Source organism: Etheostoma spectabile, chromosome 1 (assembly GCF_008692095.1).
Source record: "Etheostoma spectabile isolate EspeVRDwgs_2016 chromosome 1, UIUC_Espe_1.0, whole genome shotgun sequence".
Classification (NCBI taxonomy): domain Eukaryota; kingdom Metazoa; phylum Chordata; class Actinopteri; order Perciformes; family Percidae; genus Etheostoma; species Etheostoma spectabile.
The window spans coordinates 1,905,001-1,930,589 of record NC_045733.1 but is presented as its reverse complement, the minus strand read 5'-3'; the positions used below and the strand labels follow the sequence as shown (position 1 = coordinate 1,930,589).

The following is a 25,589-nucleotide window of genomic DNA, read 5'->3' as shown; positions in this document are numbered from 1 at the left end:
GGTTATTGGTGGCACCTGGGTATTCTATCAGGTTAACTGGCAAATGTTCAGATTTAATTCAAAATCACTGACTTTAACATCAGAGATTTGGCTTTAGTTTTACTAACCTTTCCCCTTTCAATATCGTCTTCATTACTTCTTCCCCTCTCCACTTCCTCCAAACTCCTTCCAAGTAAGAAATACTCTTCAATTGGCCCGTTGGGTTGGGAAGGAGGGCCCCAGGTAAGTGACACATGGTCTGGGCCAATTAAGAGAGGCCTGGGAGGGGGCTGGGAAGCAGGTGGAGCTGCTGCTGTGGTGACATGCTGAGGCAGGGTGTGTGTGCAGCCTGCTAAGGTGCAAGCTTCAAGGGTCAAAGTATACATGGTCCATGGCTCCAAACGACGAAACAGGAAGTTGCGTGACAGTCCGCTGAATTCCAGGTTTCCCTCACTGTACAAGTTGTACATCTAGAAAGGAAGAGACAGAAAGATGGCAAAAGGAAAGAAACGTATGCAGTGAAATGGGAGAGGAGAGGAAAAGAACACATATTTTAGTTGGGATGAATTAGGACAGAGGAGGGACGAGACATAAAAAAAGTAGATAAATAATAAAGTAGGAATAGTAATGGTTTACGTTTAAAATATACGTAAAGTGTGTCCATATATAGATGAATATTTTTCTGAGTTACATGGGTAAATTCTGTATAAGATGGTAACTTATACGTGTACTTGTGGGTTTTTGTATGTTTATGTGTATCTATCTATATATATATATATATATATATATATACACTGTAATATTGGTATCCATCTTATGTTTCTACCGTGTCGTGACTATGTGAGACTGATTATATCTGAGGAGCACCATGACCCTCGTCACCTGCTCAATGCTGTGTATACACTTTGGTATGTGTTCTGTGTTTTTGTGGTGCGCATTGAATGTACCGTGATGATTCCATTTGGAGCACTTGGCTGATCCCAGCTAATCAGTAATGCCCTGCCTTGCTCTCTCTGCTCCACTGTAAAGTTAGCCAGGCCAGCCGGAGAAGCCTCCAGGGTCCTAATGGCTACCCATGGACTTGACACACTACCTGAAGGGTTGCAAAACATCTATGCTCAACGGAGTGGTTCAAGGGTTAGTGCTGGTATTATTTATTCCTGATATTTTAAATGAGGTACTTATGATAATCAACTTACCTGCCTCGTTTACTGCTTCCATTTGTACACTATACTGACTGTATGGTTCAAGACCATAGACTGTTGCTTCTAGGACTGAACCCTGAGACAGAAAGAGAGACCAAGGTATGATATAAAGATAGATTGAATGAGTGTGAATGCAGAGAAAAGGAGAGAAGTAGGGGCAAGGGATAAGAGGGAGATAGTTGTCGAGAGGGGGGTATATGGGAGAGAAAATCGGGAAGACAAAGGAATGGTTGGCAAGAGTTAAAAGGAGAAGGAAAAAAGAGCAGAGATGGAAAGGGAAACAGCAAAGTGAGTAGCATACCATAGCGAGAGAAGAGAGCAAGTTAGTTACACAAACAAATCCTGCATGAATAAAACCCAGTGCATTACTCATTAAAATGGGGAATGAAAAGGAACACTAAAACAATGGCGAGCTAAGATGACATGACATGGGATTTGTGATATCAACATTTCAACATACAGGCTCTGCCATGGTAAAGTAAGTAGACACCAGAGAAGTGGCAGAGACAGACAGACTGAGACTGGCAGCCACACAACCATCCCTTATGGGTGAATTCAAAGCTTCCAGATTGAGTGTTTATGTCACACATGCACCGTTTCATAACACACACAAACACACACAGAGACACAGGCAGAGTGAGTCTGCCAGTAGCTTTAGGCAGTGGGACCCAGCCCAACACCCTGGCAAACACAGTGGCTGTGTGTATTAGTTTGTGTGTGTGTGTATGTGTGTGTGTGGTGTGTGTGTGTGTGTGTGTGTGTGTGTGTGTGTGTGTGTGTGTGTGAGAGAGAGTGAGTGTGTGTGAGAGTGAGTGTGTGTGAGAGAGATACAGTGGGAACACAATTTACTAATTGATAAGAGACACACTGTTGTTTCAAAAGGCCCTGGCGTGCAATGACATGGTAGTCAGGGAGCACTAGGCCCCAGGACAGTCTGTTTGTTTGTTTGTTTACAGAATGACTGTGAGCTTTAAAGCAGCTATAAGAGTTCTCTCTCTCTCTCTCTCTCTCTCTCTCTCTCCTCTGTCTGTGTGTGTGTGAACATATTTTTGTACAACATAGGAGGCTGCATTTCTTAACGTGTTAAGTCTGTTTTTTTTTTTTAATGTTCTGTTCAGGATTGTATGCCTTCACATATGCAAGCATATGTAAAGAGATTAACTGGTAACCCACTTCAATGCAGCAGCAAGAGGATAAAAAAAGCTTCAATTCAAACTGAATCAAATGAAAACCCTGACAAATCAATGTAGTGTGGCACCAAGGATGAACTGTCTGAACAACAACCAGAATACATGTATTCACTGTTTTCATGTCTGGGAGCCAATGTGTTTTTCATCCACAGTAAAATAGGATTAATAAGCCCCTAGACACCTAGACACGAGCTAAATCCTCCTGCAAATCACAGCACTTCTCAGTGTAGAGAGAGAGAGAGAGAGAGAGAGAGAGAGGTGGAGAGAGATAGACAGAGAGAGAGAGAGAGAGAGAGAGAGGTGGAGAGAGATAGACAGAGAAACGGGTGGAGGGAGTGAGAAATAATGGCTGTAAGAAAAAAAAAGATTGGAATTAAATGAAGTATACATAAGTAAAGCGATGTAGGACAGAAAAGTAGAAAAGAGGAAAATAAAAGAGAAAGAGGTGAGTAAGTTAATAAGCGATTAAAGAAATAATAAAAGAGAGACAAAAGGAGGGGGGAATGTGAAAAAGAGTAAGGTGGAGAGAGATTGAGCGAATGGGTAAAAGAAGATGGAAGAAAAGCTAAAGTGGGAGAAAAAGAAGATAGATGTGGCAAAAGGGAGAGACAGATTAAGTGAGCAAGAATGAGAGATCTCTCTACTTTAAAAGCCAGTGAAATATGTGAGGCATGTGGCCTATAAAGCGGTTAACATATGCACATTGTCAATAGCAGCATCTGGCGCTGGCAGCTTTTATAGGAGCATGGAGACTCTGCTACACGCCTCTAGATGGCAATACATTCAAACACTTTATCACTGAAACACACCACATTAACGGCCTCCTAACACTCACTCAACACACGCTCACTCAATACACACACATGCACACACACACACCAATCAAGCTCTATGAAATTCAACACCTCAGCCTGCCACGTGCACACACAAACACACACACACACACACACGCACACAGATCTGCAGACAGGCAGTAATCAAATGGTGTAGCACTAAAACACACACTACTGTTACATTACATTAACAGCTCCCTCAAACACTATTTCTCTCTCATACATACACATGTGCAGAGACATGTACACAAAACACTTTTACAGTATCTTATAACGCACATTTTGAGCAATATGTAGGCAAACACATGCACACAAAAGAAGAAGCAATTACATAAATAACAGAGTTAAGGTCAATTCAATATCTTCTCATCTCTGCTGTGAAGATAAACAGGCATTTAGAAAATACTAAAGACCACACAAGAAATGAGTTTCCAAACCTTATATTTGTCCTGTTTCTGTCATGTACACTAGATTTGTACTTTATGTATACTATATAGTATCTGACCTTGACGTGGGCAAGATTAAATAGAGAATATTAAATGGCTGTTTCCTTTTGGATACATCATCATGTTTCAGCACCAATTGTAAGATTGGATCTATATATACTGTAGGTATATAATAGGTATTTATGATTTCACTGTAATATTTAGGCTGGGTTATAGTGAAGACTTACATTTCAGATCTTACGTATTTTCCCAAGGCATCAGCAAAACGATAGCTGTAATGATTGTACAAGATTGTAGCAGCAAAAACTGCTTTTGAAAAATGGTTGAGGTTCTGTTTTTGAAAAAAATGGCCAACCTATAAAGATCACATGAATAGCTTCAGTGTAAAATTTGAAAGCAAAAGGTTTTTGTCAACCTAAATTCAGTGTACATGTGTGTGTGGATGATCAAAGTCACTAGCTAATCATGCTAAATACAAAAGAAAAGAGGGAGCAAGAAGTCAAGACAGAGGAGGGAGCGATATGGGGAGGAGAGGGGGGGGTTCCGCAGATGTAGAAGAAAAGAAAGTGTAAACAAGACAGAGGGAGAGAAAAGGTGGCAATGATAGGGAAAGAAGAAAAGAGACAGGAAGAGGTCTCCTTAATTTAAACATAAAGAGCTCTCTGATCTTGCATTGTTCAACACAACTTAGCATGGTGGGCAAGGAAGCAATTTCTTCAATCTTTTATTTCTTCATTCTTCTCTTTGGTGTGTGAGCTGAGCTACAGCAAGGCTCGACAGGAGTGTGTGGGTTTCTTAATGTGTAGCTTATATAAAAGGGTCAGTGTGCATGGGTGCTCCTTGAACCTTGTGCAAATATATTGGTATTTGTATTTACGTATTTGTGTGCATTTGCATGTATCCTAACAAGCCCACATCTGCATGCATCGTGTTTGGTACCCATGTGTCCCTGCAAGTGCACAGCTGTATGCGTGTGTGTGTGATATTCAGGTGGAGAGGCATGGTGCAGCCGGGGGGACAGTGTGTGATACTAATTAAGAATAACCATGTGTATTTGTCAAAAGAATTATGCTGATTATCTCACAAAGACCCCAGCACTGGGCCCTGCAGAGAGACGGACCAACATTTGCATATGGCTACACACATGCATGCACGTACGTACACACACGCTCTCTTTTTCTCTCTCTCACACACACACACACACACACACACACACACACACACACACACACACACACACACACACACACACACACACACACACCACACACACACAGGTAAAAGTAAAGTGAGTGCCTAAGAACATACATGAAAGAACCATGCCTAATGATGAGGTGAATGTGGTCCAATTGGTCTGCCTCTGGGATGTTTCTCTTTACAGGCCTTCTCTGGCCTCTCTGCTCTGTCATATTAAGTCCTGGAGAGATAATGAAACACCCTGCTGTTTCACCTTTTCTTATGTGCCTTAGTTCTTTCAGTGTGTGGTAAAACATGCTATGATAAGATGAGCTTCAATTCAATTCAATCCAGCTCAGTTCAATTCAGTTTGGTTCTTTAGTCCAGTCTATTAGTACAAGCTGTGCCCTTACCAGCCCTGTGAGAGCAGTAATTGTTTTTGGAGGTTTCTGAGGTGAGCCAGTGCCCCACACGCTGCTCTCTCGCACCCCATGCCAAGCTCTCAAGCCAAGTTTGTGTGTGTGTGTGTATTTATGTGTGCATGCCTAATTCAATGCCGCCTGAACATTGCCCTATGTCGGTTTGCAAATGCCATGCATGGTGTCCCTGCTAGTCATTGTACAAACACTGACACATACAGACGAATGTGCGACACACACACACACACACACACACACACCACACACACACACACCCACACACACACACCACACACACACACACACACACACACACCACACACACACACACACACACACACCACACACACACACACACACACACACCCACACACACAGTGCCAATAGGCATGTGTTTTGTCTGTGGCCAGAACAGACATAGAGAGGGACTGCAGGGGTCTGGAACAAGCAAGCCCACTTCACACCGACAGACATGATTGGCTTTGGCGGCTCTAGACCCCAGGAACAGCATATTTGCTGTGTATATATGCATGTGTGTGCGTGATGTGGCCAAAGACCAGTTGACTAATTCTGGCAAGAGAGGGACGGTGTGCTTTAAAATTTCCTGAAATTAGTTTGGATGCAATTTTATTAAAGCTTTACTTGATCAGGAGAAGCAATTCAATAACGTTTTTTCTTTTACAAAAAGAAAGAAAACATTTACAATGCCTGCTGGGTTTATTTGATGAAATGTTGGTTAAACAACGCCAATAAAAAAAGAAAAAGAAATAATCAATCAAGAGCAAGGGCAAGGGCTGTAAATAAAAGCACCATGTGAAACATGAAAGCCACGAGTTCTACCAAAATCCTCTTCCTTTGATTTAGTGTTTTTCTGTCTTTGGGTGGGTAGAGATGTGAAACAAAACTTAACTAAAACTAAGCTCAACTATAGTGAATTTAAGATTTTTCACTTAACTGCTTTCATTGGCCTCATCATGGAGGCCAGTATAGAGCACTGCATAAAGCCATAACTGAAGGCTCACATGGATGAAAAAGAAACAAAACCCACGTCCAAAACAAACACTTGACAAGGATTCAGTTACAAATTTCCACACACGCACTTAAGCATTCACAAGCTATCCTCCAGAGTTGAATGAACTCGGTAATCACAAATATACAAAACCTTTTTTTCCTTTCTCTCTTATAAGCACTCACACTCTGCATTCTTCTAAAGTGATGACCATCATATCGGAGTTGCTGCACTAAACACCCATTAAGAGAAGTGGAGAGCACTAACTGGATGGTGTGGCCTCTTCACAGACAGACACACAATAACACAGAACCTGTCATTACTGAAAGGAAGAGAGTGAGAGAGAGATGGAGGAAGAGGAGTGGAAGTAGGAGTATATAAACAAACTTGAAAGAGTGAGAGGAAGACAGAAGAACAGGGAATGGAGGGGGGTAAAGATGGTGGAACATAAAAACGGTCATTTGTGACAGAGGTAGAAAAAACCCAGATGGAAATTGAGTGATGGACAAGACTCAGCAGTATGGAGTGATAAAGGGAGGAGTTGTGAAAAAGATGAGGAGGCAGAGAGAAAGATTGCAGTGAGGAGAAGAGGACGTGTTGCAGCATGATTATTTGGCTGTTTATGCAGAATGCTGAGAGTCCTCCAATCAGAGTTGGAGACCTCGAACTAGGAGGTCTGATAGGCCCATGGCCTAACAAACTCTGCATCTGAGTCTCCTTATTCTCTCCTTTAAGCCGTCCTTCCTCTCTTCACCTGTCTCCTCCTCCCCTCTCAACCTCCTCATCCCTCTCTCCTCACCCTGTGTGCACTCAACTCTGCATTGCTCTCTTGCTTCCACTCCTTTGTCTCCCTCATTTGTTAAATTGTGTCCCTGAGAGCAAGGGCAAAGCCTTGTCATTCCTATTCCTTTGACCATCTTCCGCTTTGTCTCTTTGGTGGTTAAGCGACCCAAAGAGGATAAATGAACAGAAAGTAAGAGAGGGTGCAAAGCAACAAGTGCAGGAGAAAAGCTGTTGCCAAATCCTTATTTTATTTACAGATGTAAAATAGCTCAAACGAGTCAGTCCTATTGAAATACATAATGTAAATTATGAATACCAAGATACATACTTATATATCTTTCTATTCAGGAGGCAGACACCGTCACCACATTTAAGAGTAAACTTAAAACTCTCCTCTTTGATAGAGCTTATAGTTAGGGAGTGAGGAGTCGCAGCGTTCACCTAGACCGGCGGGGGAGGGTGTATAGCCACAGACATGGCGCACCTTCTCTCCTTTTCTCTGCTTCTCTTCATAGTCATCAGATTAATTTATCATATAATCAATAATATAATAAAACGGGGCCAGGCAGTACAGCCCGACCAGGCTCCTCTCTTTACCCAGCCTCTCTTAGCTATGCTGTAATAGTTTTAGACTGCCGGGGACTTCCTTTGACACATTGATCTCCTCTCTCCTTTGTCTTTCCATTTGTGTGCGTCAGACACCGCCTATCAAGAGCCTGGGTCTGTCCCAGGTTTCTTCCAAAAAGGGAGTTTTTTCTCGCCACTATTGCACTGTTGCTTGCTTTGGAGTTAACTACTAGAACTGTTGGGTCCTTGTAAATTATAGAGTGTGGACTAGACCTACTATATCTGTAAAGTGTCTCAAGATAACTCTTGTTATGAATTAATACTGTAAATAAAATTGAAATTGAAATATTATATTATATCCTGAATTTGACATTAAAACAATGGTTGCTGAGAGAGCTCAATGGACTGCAACTTAAGAAAATATGCAACTTGACGTTTTTATACATCTGTTTTTGTATGGATTAAACAAAGGATTTATAAGGTGTTACTTAGTGAGCTTTAGAGTTGCTTGTAGGAGGATTTTGTTATGTTTGATTAGAGCCACGCTAGCGGCTTCCCCCCTGCTTCTAGTCTTTATGTTAAGCTAAGCTAACTGGCTGTAGGTTCATATCTTTCCAACAGATAAGAGAGTGGTATCGATTTTCTTATCTACCTCTCAGCAAGAAAGCAAATGAGGTATATTTCCCAAAACTACTTCTTTAAGTTGTTGTTCTTAAAGGTAATGCAGTGTGGCAACTGTTCGGACAATGATACATTTTTCTAGTGGGCAATTGAATACTTGGCATACAATGGACTTTCCACCCACTTCATCGAGTAAAATCAAATCTAACCTTTCTTTTTAACAATGTGATCATCTGTTGTACACCAGGTTAGCTCACATGCATGTCAACCAGGTGCTACTCACATTTTTCCTGGCATATAAGCAGGTGAAACTGTATCCTATTTGATCACATCCTCACTGTGCATATCCCGGCAAACCCGTGTGTCAGTCTGAAACACATGCCAACATACAGTATTCCCAAACTATGCATCTGTATTCATACTATGTGTTCACACCCTGGGTTCAACACTATTACTTGTTTGTCTAAATCTAATCATTTAACACACCTGCCGACCATTCATGTCAAAGAACACACTACACATTCTGATAACATATCCATACTTTTATACATCTCCCAACTGCACATGCCTTAACACACACATTGTGACTGCAAGGCGCACACACACACACACACACACACACACACACACACACACACACACACACACACACACACACACACCACACAAAACCACCTCACGTCAGCTCTAAGACACAGTTTGCCGGCTGGCCCTCGCTGTCCTATACCCTCTGACGGGCTCTTAAAGGTAAACTAACAGATTGTAAACATGCTAGCTTGCTTGCTCGTGCTCACTCTCTCTCTCTCTTTCTCTATATATTAATCACTTTCTCTCTACCTATCTCTCCTCTTCCCTCACCTTTTTTACTTCCCTCTTACCCATGTTCCCCTGATCCTTACTCCTCTATCCCCATTCTATCTCTTTCTCTCCTCCTCTCTGTCTCGCTTTTCCTGGGGTATTTTTTAAACAATGTGTCCTTCATGTACGGTTGGTTACGGGGTGTACAGAAGGACATCATTAGCGCTGGTGGTTAAGCTGTAATTTACACCATTACCGAGGTAGGGGCCATTTTTATTGCCTAGTAAATTTCAGCTCTGAAATATTTAGACCATATGGCTCAATTTGTGTAATAACCTTAATTTCCAAGCACCCTTCAGCTCCCTTCAGCGCCGGCTGTTGTTGGCGGATGGCAGAGTGGTGTGTGTACACATTCGTATGTGTGTGTATGGATTGGGGTTGGAGCACATAGACACACACACACGCATGTATGCACGCATGCATGCATGTGTAGACAGAAACATGTACAAAAATGTTAACGCATATTCTACACACTCTCTCTTCCACATGCTCTCACTGATTCATCCATGCACACACACACACACACACACACAAACACACACACACACACACACACACACACACGTATGTATGCATGGCGGTAGCAGATTAATAGGGTGTCAGCTTGTGTTTGGGTGAGGGAGCGTCAGGCGTCGGCCAGATGGTTCTCAGGATGATGACTGTCAGGGTCCTGCTCTGATCAATGGATGTATTAATACAGCACACGCACGCATACGCACACACACTCTGATACACACAAACAAAAATATGTTATGCATGCACACAAGCACACATGCAACAATACTCAGACATGTATCCAAAGTAAAACACCACACACACACACACACACACACACCACACACACACACACACACACCCCACACACACACACACACACACACACACTACACTACTTCACCATTGATCCCAAGGGCCACAGTGTAACATCTGGAAGAGTCAAGGGAGGGAGGAAAGGACAGAAGAGTAAAGAAAGAGAAAGGAGGTGGTAGGCAGAGAAATACAGGCGGCAGAAGGATTTAAAAAGTGGATGAGAACATAGCAGTGATAGATGCAAGGGAGGAGAGAAGAGTGTCTGAAGAAGGGAGATGAGGTGCAAAGGGAGGAAGGGAAGAGTTGGGGAAACTGAGAAGGTGTAGAGAAGGGTGAAAGGTGGAAGAGGTAAAATGGTGAAAATGGTGAGAGAAAAGTAAAGATGAAAAAGAGGAGCTGAGGAAATTAAGGGTGAGTGGAAGAAGATATAGGTGGAGGAATGGGAGTTGTAGCGGATAACAGGACAGAGACCAAAGAGGGGAGGGATTGAAGAGGGAGAAAATGACATAACAGGCTGAAAAATGTGGAAGACTTGCAAGGTAGTAAAAAATGTGAGCACAAAAAAAGAGTAAAAGAAAGGGTGGAGGAGAGGAAAGGATTTTGGGGAGGCATGAGGTAAGGGTAGGTGCATAAAACAAAGGTTAGTTGCTCAATGAAGCCCAGAATTGGCCAGATACTGATACAGAGATGGGAAATGCAAACAGTGCAGAAAAAAGCAAAATAAAAGTAAGGGAATCAAAATGAAAGAAAAGCAACAAGACAGGGTTGCGTGAGTGACTAACATGTCTGTCAGAAAAGTGTAAAGCATGGAGAGGGAATTTGTGTTTGAGACTGTGTGCGCCAGGCAGCGCGTAGGGGTCTAGTGAGGCAGGCCGCCTGCGCTTCATACCCTCATTCCGTCCGATTGCCATGACGACCCCATTAATCAGCCAAGCTGGCACAGAGCAGGGTTCCCAGCCCAGCCTGAGATCAATACAAACACTAATTCACACATACCAAATGGACAGAGACACATGCACAAACAATGTATCCACAAACTAAGAAATTATGAAAAGAATGAGTGGATTAGTGAACATAGAAGTGAGGACAGAAAAAAGTTAACTAAGTAAGGATGAAGATATGAGGATAGCGCATACAAAAGAAAAGGCAAATGGAGATCGAAGTCTAAATGTCACTTCTGGCAATCATTAAGGCTAAAAAAGACAGATGTTCCAGTGGTTTCAATCCATATCTACAATAAATGCCAACCTACTAAAGGGTTTGTCATTAGATTTTTTGGATAGTTTTACACTATGTTTTCAAAATGTCCCTTTCCCTACCTCTTATATTAGAGTAATCCTTGTAACGGTTCGCTTGTTGTCTATCTCTTAAACCTCAACTTCATTTCAATCTATCTATAATCTATCAAACATCACTTTCAGCACAAAGGCAAGACACATATGTTACAAAATCCTATGTAGCATGCGTTTTGCAAGTTTGCTCAGTACTTTGTTTCTCATTTACACTCTTTGTGTGTTCCAAAACAACGAAGCGCATGGGGTGAAGACACCTGCATGACAAATGACCGCCACCAAAATAAGTCTATGCCATGTCAATGAGCCTCTCACACATACACAAACTCACTCACGCACGCACACACAAACACAGAGTGTTCCATATCAATGAGAAGGTGAAAGGTCTCCATTTACATCTTGTATTAATTATGAGTGACAAGCCAAAGGTCACAGAGGGAGAAGAGGCCACTCGTATGGACAGAATATAGATCTATGCCTCTACCTCTTCTCCCCTCCTGTCCCTATGTATCACTCTGTCTCGTCCCCTCTTGTTTCTTCACTTGTCTTTTCTTCCCCCTCCACACTCTCTTTTGGTCTCACCATTCTTGTCCTCTTTTCTGTTGTCTTTCTACTTTCTTCAAAACAGTTACTGTTTTGTTGAAAAAAGATTACTTGAAGGGATTACTACGGTGGCCCTGAAGTGCAAATCACAACAGCAAATAGAAAAAAACAACAGAAAATTATAAAACAGAACAGCAAATAGGAAAACACAACAGCAAATAAGAAAACACTTCAACTAATCATTAAGTACAACGACAAATAATCAAACACTTCAACAAATCATTATACTCATGTTTTCAAAATAGGCGTTTTTCCGTGTTTTTCACCTCTCCTTCCTGTTCAACCAGTCCATTTGTCCAATCAGGAGGGTCCGTCCTCTGCTAGATAGGCCCTACCTTTTCCGGTAGAAGTTAATGCTGTTGTGTTTAATGATTTCTTGAAGTGTTTTTATATTTGCTGTTGTGTTTTCCTATTTGCTGTTTTGTTTTCTCATTTGCCATTGTGCTTTATGATTTGCTGTTGTGTTTTCTTATTTGCCGTTTTGTTTTCCTATTTGGCGTTGTGCTTTATGATCTGTTAAAGTGTTTTTCTTATTTGCTGTAGTGTTCCTATTGGCTGTGGTGCTTTATGATTTGTTGTTGCATTTTTCCATTTGATGTTGCGTTTTTCTATTTGCTGTTGCGTTTTTCTATTTGCTGTTGTGTTTTAGGATTTGCTGTTGTGTTTTTCTATTTGCTGTTGTTATTTGCACTTCAGGGCCACCGTAGGTAACTCTTTGTTTTTGTTTTATTCACTCCATGAGACACAGATTTCCCACAAACAGATTAAAAAAACAACAATTTGTGCGGGTGCACTGTACCTGTCAGGAATACGTTTTTGGCATGGAAATATAAAGAACATTTAAAGAGTTAAAGAGATACTCGCTGATTTAAATCCAGCTCTTTAATTTCTAAGTGTAGGCAGTGTGTGCAGATGAATAGTGTTTGGCTTCCCTCCCTGGCACCAGCACAATAAGCTCTCCGCAGAGCAGAGCAGCGGTAGACCGACAAGATCCTGGAGCAGTGGAAACCTGACAAGCTACTGGAGCAGTAGAGGATAGATTCTGGAGCAGTGGAGGTCCGACGAGATCCTTTCTCTGCACATACTGCTCACACTAAGATTACACAAAGCTGGTTTAAAATTGACAAGGTATCTCTTTAACTATATTCAGAATGACCTAAAAAAATAGGCTCAGCTAAATGATTCTGAAGTATTCCAAAAGTAATACAAAGTATTTTGAATATGTTACTTTACTTGAGTAATCTACTGGAACATGCATTCAATAATTTTCTAACCTAAATCTAACATTTTAAAACTAACTATCCCAACACTGCTTCTGTGTGTGTGTTTGGTTTGAGGAAGCTTGCTCATAGTTATTTCCTGTGTTGGAGAAACAGACTTGTGGGAATGGCCCTGGAGAATAGCAAGCCATAGGCTGTGTGTGTATGTGTGTGTGTCTTGAGGCCCCTTACTGGCAAACAGATGGCACCAGCACCACAGGTAGAGTCCAAATTTCTTTACATGCATCACAAATGACACACACACACACACAATATATATATATATATATATATATATATATATATATATATTAATGCTTGGGAATTATACATGTACATTTACAGGCATGTGTTTCACTTTTTGCTTGCATGAGCAATCTTATCAGAGCATGCTGTAGAATCCTTTGCGCCAAATGATGTAAGAAAACATGTGATCTAGGAGGAGATTGTTCTCACAGATAAATGCACCTGCGCTCCTGTAATCCAGCATTCACTGTGTGTGCGTGTGCTTACGTGTGTGCATCTATGTGTATGTGTGCATTTACCTTTACAGTTAGAGCAGTAACAGCAGTTGAATTGAGCGTTGGGTCCTGTTGGTGCTTCTTGTAAACCAGTCTATAATGGGAAATGTGACCGTTGGGCTCTCCTGGTTCACTCCATTTCACATGGGCTGAGTATGGGCCTGTCAACGTGCACAGCACAAGGGACTGTTATAGTGATTGATTCAATACAGGAACATTTTAACTATACAAGTACTATTTAACTATACTCACCAGTGGGTGTGACAGTGGGAGGGGCCATATCTTGTGGTTCTGCTTGCAAGGTCTGAGCTAAAGCCCATTGGCTCAGAACTGAGCCTTTGGAGTTGTGGGAGCGAACCCTGTACTGGAGGTAGCTGAAGGGTCGCAGGGCAGGGCTTGCATCAACAAATTCAAAAGGACCACTGGACCAGATAAAAACCAGCAGCTCCTCCTCTGTTCCTACTGGACGCCTATAACAGAATGAATACTTGAATCAGCCATTCATGAAAATAATTTAAATATATTTTTGTATACTTTTTATTTATGTAAATAATAATTAAAGTTATGTAACCTCTTAAGTTGTACTTAGTATATGACATATGACAAGCTGTACTTAAGATATGCCTGAATAGCTAATCAATACAGTATTAGTAACTTCTGCCAAGGAGGTTATGTTTTCGGTTTGATTTGTTTATTTGCATGCAGAATTATGGGAAAACGAATGGCCTTATTGTCATTAAACTTGGTGGAAGAGTGTAGTTGGGTCAAGGAAGAAGCCATTAAAATTGGGAGCAGTTCCGAATTACGGGGCAGATTCACAAATTATTTCTTACTTTTGTTAACGTGAGATATAGGGCATTGCCTTGGCAGAGGTCTGACCTCTCCGAGTGCCCTCTATTTTTCAAGCATTTCTGAGAAGCTTTGGCTATCCAAATACTACACTATTTTCAAAGTAAACTTTATATGTTTACTCTTAATAAAAGTACCATATAGTATCGTTTTACTTTTTATGTATTTGCAGAATATTCAAAATACACTTTATTATTTTATCAAAGAAAAAAAAACATTTGTTAAGTATGTTATCTAAATGAATGTTAAAATATCTTAGTATACTTTAGTGTACTAAAAGTAAGCGCACTTTGTGTGGAATTTAAATAAAAATGTAACAGCACGTCTTTAACATAATGTGTAAGTCCCTGGCTGATGCAAGCAACCTGATGTCTTGGTAAGCCCCTCTGTCTGTGATTATGTAGGGTTTCAGGTGTGAGTGTGAGAGACATTTTCCTATTTTATCCAAGTCCCTGTCTGCCTGAGTAAGATCATGCCAGGTGTGTCAGTGTGTGTGTCTGTGTGAACTGCTATGCTAATGTGTGTTTCCTGAGGACTTAAAGGGCTTAGTCTGGTCTGACCCTGCATACAGATCACAGTCTTTGGTCAACAACCAGACCACGACCTTCAGCATGCATTAATACACCCGTGCAGATGCACGCGCGCGCGCGCGCGCGCGCGCACGCACGCACGCACGCACGCACGCACGCACGCACACGCACACACACACACACACACACACACACACACACACACACACACACACACACACACACACACACACACACACACACCACACACACACACACACACACACACACACACACACACACACACACTAACACACACACACACCACACACACAAGTACAAGTAAGTACGTAGATTCGTAAGCAGACATTTGCCGGATGATATATTACTAAAACATCTATGCTTTTCTGTTTCTAAAGGTAAATATGCATATTATATGTATGCATAGAGTATGTGTATGTCATTCAGGTCTGTTACTTCTGGTTCATAAAATAAATTTCAATAAAGAATTGATTCTGATTAGTGTTAGAGTGATAGAATAATAAAATAATGTGAGGACATTATCACATTGGTTTGTATGAAAACATAAAAATGTGAAAAACGCAAATTGTATGGTGTAGTTGTTATCCACTTGTCTACTGTATACTTCATCCACTTTCTCATAACCAAAAACAGCCTTGCTGCCCCAGACAGACAGACAAACTTTTGGATTGTACATGATAAAACTTGTGATCTATACCTACAGTATACATATGTTATTTGTATAGTATGTTACCTGTATATATGGTAGGATGTGATGAGTCCGTTGGGTTTTTTGGGGGGTGACCAGCGGATCTCCAGAACACTGGGTCCAGCTGCCTTTACTGTGGGAGGCAGCAGACCTTCTGGGGTGGTCTCTAAGGTCCGGGCATACACACCCTCTCCTACTCCACACCCATCTCCAAGGGGCAAAATAGGAGCACTTTGTCACAAAACATACACATTTCTAGGAAAAGAAAGTTGTCTTTCTTTTATATTAATGAAACAAATATAACAGTACACCATAGTGATATGCTACTATTCCATAGCAACACCTGCTCAAATGTAAAAGCTATCAAAAGTTTTTACTTATTTTCACTCATTGGCCCATTACTAAAAAGACCGTTCATGTGGAGTTAAAGCCAATAAATGATGAGTTGGAGAGAGTGAGCATAAAGAACATACATACATTAAGAAATTAATTTTTATAAAGATATTTCTTTCTTGCAGTTCCGACAATCCCCAAGGCTGACAATCTGTCTGTTCATTTAAGAAGATTTTTTTTAATTTCAATGTCTTTCCTTTAACCATACTGCAATGTTCCTTAAATTTGTCATGGAACAGTTGATTACTGATTCCATTGTCTTCAAATCCATTGTCAAAATCAGCACAACAACTAACCACAAAAAAAAAAAAAGGTAGATTTGAAACATTGTTTTAGATGTTCCTCTCTCAATGCTTGCATGATGGCACAATTTAGAGTCAATCTGTATTACACAGTTCTGTTAGGGGCTAAATGCGACCCTGTTCAGCCCTGGTAGCAAGCAAAATCGTCACAGGTCAGTGTGGTCATCCCCTTCTATTAGGCCGTTGTTCAAACGCATCAACATGCTACAGCATGACTAAAGCGCGCTATACCATGCCAGTGGAAAAGGCCATTAGCTACAGATATCTCTGACATCTCTGCTTAATGATTGGTTAGCCACAAACTGCATAATAGGTCTTCTCACCCCTCACATCCCAATATGCAGTATATAAAATGATCAGATGCATCTAACAAGGTGTATTTAGCACTCTCAGGATTTTAATTTGTTTGGCAATCTTTAGTGGACATTGAGAATACATCTGTGTTAGTTGATACACGTTTCAGTGGAAGGACAATGTTCAAGATTATAGAATGTGCTATGTTAAATAGTGCTGCTATTTATCCTACAGCAGTTTCTCTAAGCTAAACTCATTCATTTCCTCAATTAAACAGTGTAAGAGGCTTTTATTTATTCTCACAACTTTGTTATCTTTTTTAAAATTTCTATTAAGACATAGGAGTGTCACATGCAATTAAGGTCCCAAGGATGGAATCAGACCCAGGGTGTTGTAGTAATGTTGCATGCGCAGTAAACACTCAGCTACAGAAGTGTTCCAAAACTTACTTTACGCCGCACAACTAAAGGTCCTATTAATAATTCTAAAACTTTCACCAAAAAAAATCAGTATAACTTAATACTTACCAACTCCACATGCCTGGACTCTGATGTAGTAGACGGTGAATGGCTCTAGACCTGACACACTGAGGTGCCGGTTTTGGCCAGCATGATGCATTATGGCTCTTTCACTTCCTGGATTGAACAGGATGTTGTAGTTGACAGGCTGGCTGCTGTAGAGCTGAGCTGTGGAAAAGCAGAAAGACACATGGTATATGATTATCTGTAGTTTAGCATGTTTAAAAACAGCAGCACAACATTTTAACATCTGAAGGTCATTGTCCGATTCACAAAAAAGAGCATTCAGCCTACAGGCAATAGGCTGTACCATGCACACTTTACTAAAAAAGACAGTTGATTGAGATTATTTCTTCTTATTCTTTGTAAGATAAATACATAGATTTTAATTCATTACTTATAGGCTCACTCAAAGAAGTCTTACTTCGTGGTCAGTTTTGAGCATGGTCATATTAGGTAACTTTATATTGACAGAATTGTATTGTATACAGTTTAAAATACAGGTAGGCCCATATGTTTGTATGTGATCATTACAAGTTGTAGTCTGCATTCAAATAGTTGAATATGAATAAATAAATGAGGGAAGTATAATATATGATTTTCCAACCTATTTGGTCTTATTTTTGTCTTAAAACCGACTGATCTTGCCTTCACAATCCTGGCCCAGTGGTCTCAAAACCAGACAAAGCACACACATGTATACATACAGAAACACCCACACAGAAACACACACCTAGACTTTGTTAATATTCTCATCGGAGGTTTTTCCATAATTCAGGCCAACTGTATTGTGATGGGTTATTCAACATTCATGAACTCTGGATATCTCGAGAACGAACTGATTACCAGACAAATGAAGACTTCAATTATTCACCCCCCATTCACATATGCACACAAGCAGCCACACACACACACACACACACACACACACACACACACACACACACACACACACACACACACACACACACACACACACACACACACACACACACACACCACACACACACACATTTATGTGTGAGCACACAAGCACAGGGGTCATAATGCGGCTCTCTTTGATCATTGTGGTGCTCAGCCATAGGGGTTTAATCGTCACTGTAATATTTAAGTTCTATTATTTACAACCAATCAGCTGCTTTGTCATCTTCTATTTTACATACATAATCCCAGAATTACACATGCACACATGTATTCTTACATGCAAGCAAAAAACATTCTCTCATACACACACACACACACACACACACACACACACACACACACACACACACACACACACACACACACACACACACAAGTCAAAAACACTCCAGATTTTGGGCTCAGAAAGTTAACCAAGCGTGAGAACCCAGTTGATATTTCCTCACCTTTAAAATCAACCCGTAATGACGATAGAATAGGCCTGCCTATGGAAATGTCTCCAGTGACGTGCACACACACACACACGTATGCACACACACATATACAACTGTATGCATAAACACAGACATAAATATACAGAAACAAAAGACACACACACAAAGTAAAGTGTCTTTGCTAGTTGGCCCTATAAGCGGTTTCTGAACTAGGAAATTGGCCTAATGACAGAGTAATAGTCAATGATAGATGGGTTAGGGCAGACAATCACTGCCCCATAAGCATGAAACTTAGAGTTGAAACCCTCTGAGTTCATGCTCATGTAAACCTGTGTGTGTGTGTGTGTGTGTGTGTTTGTGGGTGTCCCGGTCTTTAGAGGCCAGAAGGTAAATGGAAAACTACTCAGGGCTATTGTTTCAGTGTGACCCCTCTCTCAGTCTCCTCATATTAAAAGGAAAAAACTTCTCTCTGCTTAGTTTAATAGGGTAAGTATAATTTGTTTCGGCGTTGTCAAAATAACCCAATAAGTGTGACAACCATTGCTTTAATGTTGGTTAGTGTTATTTAGATTATTGGGAAATCACTTTATGTAGAGTACTTTTTTTCTGGGAAATAACTGTGGTAAGAGACTCTCGCTTTATGTATAGGGATCTCTATGTTAGAAAGTTAGGTCAGTTGAAGTCTTCCCCTCTGAAAACAGATTTTAAATTCTTACAAACACTAAATTGAGCCACTCTGGAACTCCGTGGCCATTTCTCAGTGACCAAGCAATTACCCACAATGCCACAACAAAGAATTTATTTGTGCATGCATTAGCAGAATAGGTCAGTGGTTTGATTGATTAATGGCACATTCAAACACCAATAGATTAGAAGGAACCACTGGTTCTGAAAATGTTTTGTTAAAGTATTAATTTAATAATATTGTCAATGCTCCTCAACAGTCTCCAAGATAATTTAATCTAATCATTTTCAACAGGCTTTTGAAATGATTTTCAGGGAGATACATCTGTTTTTTAGATACTACAGAATACACCTTGCTTTATATAAATCCTCATTACCAAACATAAACAAGTTAGTAGTATCATCCGAAACCAAAACAAAGTGTCTAATCTGTGATGCCATTGTGATTATTACCAAATACTCTCCACTAAAAATTATTTTCATCCATTCATTCATTCATCCATCCATCGAGATAGCTACTCACCAGGAGCGGTCCAGGCAAGAAAGATGGAGTGGGGGCCTAACACTGTCACATTGTGGGGAGGTTGGATCCCAGTGGGGCAGGAGTCTGGTGTTTGTATAACATATTTGTCACTCACGCCAGTCCCACCCTCTGTACTGGCCTCAAGCTCATATATATACCTGAAGAGATGGCAAGGTAAAGAGGGGTGTGGAGAAAGTAGTAGAGAGAAAGCGGAAAAAGGACACGGAGAAATGAGGGATCAAGGGAGAAATATGCAGAAAGACTGTTAATGTGGCAGTTCCACACAAAACAGTACCAATGTCAAGATCAGGGCTCACATCGTCAATAACTGAAAGGGTTTTTATTAATATATCCCAAAAATATTCTAAAATGTGTTAGCACTTTTTAGTTTCTGCCCAGTCCTGTCAGTTACATTCAGGTTGAACAAAAACCTGTATTTCATGAATTTTACCAAGCGATGGACAGCATCAGGTCTGAACGTTAAGGAGGCTCTCAATCTGACAATAGCAGAGCAGACAAGGTTTTGTGCTGCCTTTAGGTTGAATTCTCTGTCAAACTTTGGGGAGTTAATTATTAAAACAAAAATTCTGTACTTCATAAGCAGCAAATGAGCTCAAGCTTACCAGGTACATGTGACAATGTATTCTACATTGTTTGGTTCATTCTTCTATGGTTTGTGAACTTCATCATCATACACTCAGCAATGTAGTGCATATTGTGCTGGAGAAACAATGTAGAACCAAAACTAACTTAGGTGCCCAGTTTACTTTAAAGGAAGGTCAGTCCAGCTGTGCAAACACGATGGGTTTATTAAAAGGGAAATCTGTTTTCCGCAGAGGTACATATTTGAAAGAGGCTGATTTGCAGCACTGTTAATGAAGATTATAGTATTGTATTAGTATAGGATTAATATATATATACAGTATATATTGAATAAATATGAAAGTGATACTGTATATAAGGGCAAAATTAAATAAATGTAATTAAGTGAAAAACACTTTAAGTCCCCAGCCTTGCATTAGCACAGTAACACTTGTAGAATTAAATTGAAATATTGTTGAACAAAATTTTTGTCATCACAAAAATAAGGAATGCATTAAGAACAACTAGTTTGTAATGTTTCTGACAAAAATGCTGCATGACATTGCCCAAAAAATACCTAGAAATGTGGGCTTTTTGTTGTGATCAATTGATTAAACAACTCACTGGAAAGACTCACAGAAATTATGGCCTGTTGCAACTGGCCGTTGCAAATAGATTCAAACATATGTGTTCTGTGTGCACATGTTTGTGTGTGTAAGCTCACACAGTGACAGCACTTGAGGTCCATTTCTTCCTCTTACTCCCTCTCCGTCACACACTTCTCTTTCTCTCTCTTTCATCTATCTCACTGCCCCCCACGTCCCACTCTGTACCTCTCTTGCCCATGACATCATAAGATAGATTTCCCTTTTAAGAGTGTGTGGCTGGCTGGTGCTAAAGCCTACATTAGCTGTGTAAGTGGGCTACCATTTAACATTAAAAGCCTTTAATTTGCTATAAACTCTGGCACACATGCATTAATAGGCGGTGGTGTTGGGTTATTGTTCCTGCGCAGAGCGTTTTAAACAGAAGGCCATTAGCACCTCTGCAGTGGGTTAGAACGCAGTCAGGAAGAGGTATTAAAACTACTCATACTGTTACTCTTATAGACAGACACACACGCACGCACGCACACACACAAAGAAAAACAAATAAATACACCTCACTAAGACACACCAACTGTGGAGGGAAGACATAGAAAGAGAGAGTGAGAAAATACATGAGAGGAAGAGAGAAAGCAGAGCCCGAGTGTGATGGAGAGGGAGAATTGTATCAATATGTATGGACTAAGGTTTCAGTGGGAGAATGAATTTAAACACTTCATCACTGGAAGATATTTACTTAAAAGGTAAACACCGCCTTGGGATAGCAAAAGTAAAATGGTGGGTGTGTGTGTGTGTGTGTGTGTGTGTGTGTGGTTGGTAATCGGTGAGTAGGGCATTTGCATCTGTTTGGCTGTGTGTGTGTGTGTGTGTGTGTGTGTGTGTGTGTGTGTGTGTGTGTGTCCTGTGGGGCCAGCCAGAGGGAATAGGTTAATTCTCTCGTCATCTTAGACACTTCCTGGGCTGCCAAACCAAAGTGACAGCTAATCAACATTGTCATAAATAATCAATGGCCACTTTGAGCAGTCTCACACACAGACACATGCGCACGCAGAAAGGCATGCGTCTGTACACACTCACACACACGGGCAAAAATACACACAAGACTGCCTGGATAATGGGGCCGGTGCTCCCAGTGTAATTCTTGGCGCAGGGCTAAATTGGGAAAAGAAGGGAAGGAGAAAAAGAATGAGGTAAGAGGGAAAGATGGGAGGGGAGGGAGGATGAGAGGAAAGAGAAGTGAAAAGGGAACGAGACAAGTGATGAGAAGCAAAGGGTCGCGACGGGAATGCCTTCTGGCAGGCTATCTGGAATTAGGGAAAAGTAAACGTCACACATACACAGTCCTATCTTCTTTTTTCCTTCCTTTTTCTTTCTCACACACAGAGGAGATTGGAGTACTGCAGGGTGTTATGCCAAGAATTCTATTTGGGGAAAGGAGAAATAGTCTCTGGAGAGAGAAGGCCAAGGAGAGAGAGAGAGAGAGGAGAGAGAGAGAGAGAGAGAGAGTGTGGAGAGAGAGAGAGAGAGAGAGAGAGAGGGGAAGACAGAAGAAAGAGATAGGGAAGGGGAGGGGGGTATCATTTTACACTCCCATAATTAAAACAGAAAATCCATCTTTGAAAAAAGACACGGATTAATAAAGGTTAAATGAAAATAAACAGATAAATAAAATCTCCGCTCCACTGCTGTCTGTAAGCAAAAGCCAAATCTGATTTGTGTTTTAATGTGTGTGCGTGGTAATGTTTGCGTCTGTCATTGGCATGTCAAATATTTGCTCATCAAATAACACAAACAGACATATACGTAGTGCAGTCCTGAGAGAAACATGCATGGGACGATAGGAGAGCTTTTAAAACTGGGTGACCCCGATATAAACACGCGTACACTCAAATGGGAATATGTAGGAATTAAAAGCATGATTAATTTTGAAACTACAAGTGAAGTGTGTTTATGCATCTGTGACTGCTACACATGCACACACACTTGCATATGTTTGCATTCGTGTGTGTGTGTGTGTGTGTGTGTAGTGTGCGAGGGCATACTCTCTACCTGTGGTTTGGCAAGAGTCCAGTGTCAGTATAATTCTGGTCACAGTGGTCCCCGGTAAAAATAGTGTGACCGTCTCTGTTCAGTCTGTACTGGGAGATGTGTCCATTAGGCTGGTGTGGCTGATCCCAGTACAGCTCCACTGCAGATGTGTTTATTATCAGATGTCTGGGGCTTGACCATACACCTGATAAGCAATGAAGAAAGAAAAAGGGGAAAGTGAGTGTTTTGCACAATACTGTACAGTATAGTACTGTGTATTACAGTAAGAACTGGCACCTTTCATTAATTAGTAGTCCCTTTTCTGTTTATTCCAAACAAACTGCAAGTAAAGTGCATTCCCTCACATGCACAAACAAGACTTTTCCTGACAGACCTTGCTGATACCAAAGTGTACAACAGAAAATCTTAAAGCCTTTTTTTAAGAGAAGGTTGAATCACTATTTTGTTAACTGGTAACTGAGAAAAGTGACATTCATTTGTGTACGAATTTAGATTACCAATTTACCGAGGCTGTGATGGAGTGATGGAGAAAAAAGCAAGATCTCTCATGAGATTATAATGAAACCAGGAGAGAATAAGAACACAGAACAGGCAGACAGGATGAGGTTGTGATGTGTAATTTTTGTTTTTTTTTATTAAAGGAACGCACACATGGTCTAAAATTCTGTGTACAGAAGGAGAGTTTAATCATATACTAATATATAAATTCAAATCACACAAATTCATGTATTTTAGATGATAGAAAATTATGTAGTGGACATTTAGACACAAGGATAAGTGTGGGGACTAGCGGGAAGGAGGAGCTTAAAAAGAAGAAATATAATTTATGTACATGAAACAATAAATAAAAAGATCAGATATGTAGAAACAAAGAAAAGATGGGTAAGCAAGGTAAAGAATGAGATATTTAAATGGAAAATAAATAGGAGAAATATCTAAACCTCAGAGAAGATACAAATGTGCAATATCAGGAGGAGAAACAAGATGTGAAAGAAAAGAAGAAAAAGAAAATAGATGTGGAAGAAAAGATCAAGAGGGACAAGAGAGAAGGAGAGGTGGTTGAGAGAAAGAGAAGTGAGAGAACATGAAGTAATGAGAAGTGGATCAAGAGAAGAAAAATCCTCCTGTTTAATAAATAAAAATCCATGACGGCATTTTATTCAGGCAACAAAAAGGCTGCGGTCCACTGTAGTCAACAGTGAGGAAGAAGAAAGAAAGAGAGAGAGAGAGAGAGAGAAAGAGAGGTGAAGGGTAGCGATTATAGTAACAGGAGACCAAAGAAGGATGACAGAGGGGGAGGATTCAAAAAATGAGAGCAGTGGGAGGAGAAAAGAGAAGTGAGAAGAGTGGAAAGGAAAAAATCTGGGAGATAAAATCAGTAAGGACATAGACAAAGGTACATTTTGTAAAAAATAATATACAAAACTGCAAGAGATATTTTAGATTTTCAGTATTTATCAACATGGAAATATCTTAAAGTTCTGATATTTCACAATTTAAATGAGCTTTTATGGTAATCAATTATATATTTTGAACAATGTAAAAAAAATTGCCAGTATATCGACAAAACGCTGCTGGCTGATGAAAATGGCTGATTCCTGTCATTTTTCTGGATCTGACAGGTACACAAAATGTTTAAGATCTGTGGAATCGGATTGACCACTTCATTTGTAAATAAATGTCACCAATGAATGAAATCAAACAGGGAATTTCTAAAAAATTCAATGAAGGTTTAAAGATTCTAAAAGGTGTGCGTGTGTGTGTGTGGTGTGTGTGTGTGTGTGGCGTGTGTGTGTGGCGCATCATGTATGGGAAATAGAAGATGGCGAAACAGCTGATTGGTTGTAAATAATAGAACTTAAATATTACAGTGACAATTAAACCCCTATGGCTGAGAACCAAATGATCAAAGAGAGAAGCATTATGACCCCTGTGTGTGTGCTCACACATAAATATCCCTGTGTGTGTGTGGTGTGTGTGGTGTGTGTGTGTGTGTGTGTGTGTGTGTGTGTGTGTGTGTGTGTGTGTGTGTGTGTGTGTACCAGCAGGGGAGGCTTGCAGGGTCTGTCCCGTGGAAGGTAGGCTGGCTCCACATCCGACAGCTGTACAGGCCATCAGCACAAAACTGTATTCTGTGTACGGCCGCAAACCTGTAGCACACAGACATGTACACATACTGCATAAACTTAAAAGCACAAGCAGAATGGAACATTTTACACATATTTTCTATGTTCAGTTTCATTTTTTTATTCCTAACACAATAAACAGTGCAGATTATTATTATTTTTTTTAAACATGACATGAACAGAGGGATATACAGTGTAAGGAGATAAAGAGGGAGAGAACCCTAACAACACAACAAAAAATGTGGGTAAAAGTAAAAGAGTGAGAGAAGAAAGCTTGCACGCCACGTATCACAACCTCTCTTCCCAACAGTTTTCTTTCTCTCTCTATCCATTCCACTCTCCCTCCCTCTGTTCTTTCCACATTCTCTCAACGGATGGATCCATATCTGTCGGTGTTAAATTATGCATGCCATAACTCAATAATGAAACAACATAAAGATGGGCAGCCGCGGAACTGACATGGGATAGGACCGGTCCAACGCTGTAATGTCATCAG

The 25,589-nt window shown here is 40.5% G+C and overlaps 1 protein-coding gene across 1 annotated transcript in view; it reads right to left on the bottom strand.

Moving 5' to 3' along the window:
• The window catches only part of ush2a (Usher syndrome 2A (autosomal recessive, mild)), a 221,377-nt gene that overhangs the window by 15,826 nt on the left and 179,962 nt on the right, over positions 1-25,589 (bottom strand). The window contains 10 exon segments of the mRNA XM_032520470.1: positions 108-449; positions 927-1,072; positions 1,179-1,260; positions 13,596-13,732; positions 13,824-14,041; positions 15,705-15,867; positions 17,176-17,334; positions 19,732-19,889; positions 22,968-23,151; positions 25,010-25,117. Of these exon segments, the coding sequence (XP_032376361.1) occupies positions 108-449; positions 927-1,072; positions 1,179-1,260; positions 13,596-13,732; positions 13,824-14,041; positions 15,705-15,867; positions 17,176-17,334; positions 19,732-19,889; positions 22,968-23,151; positions 25,010-25,117 (1,697 nt within the window).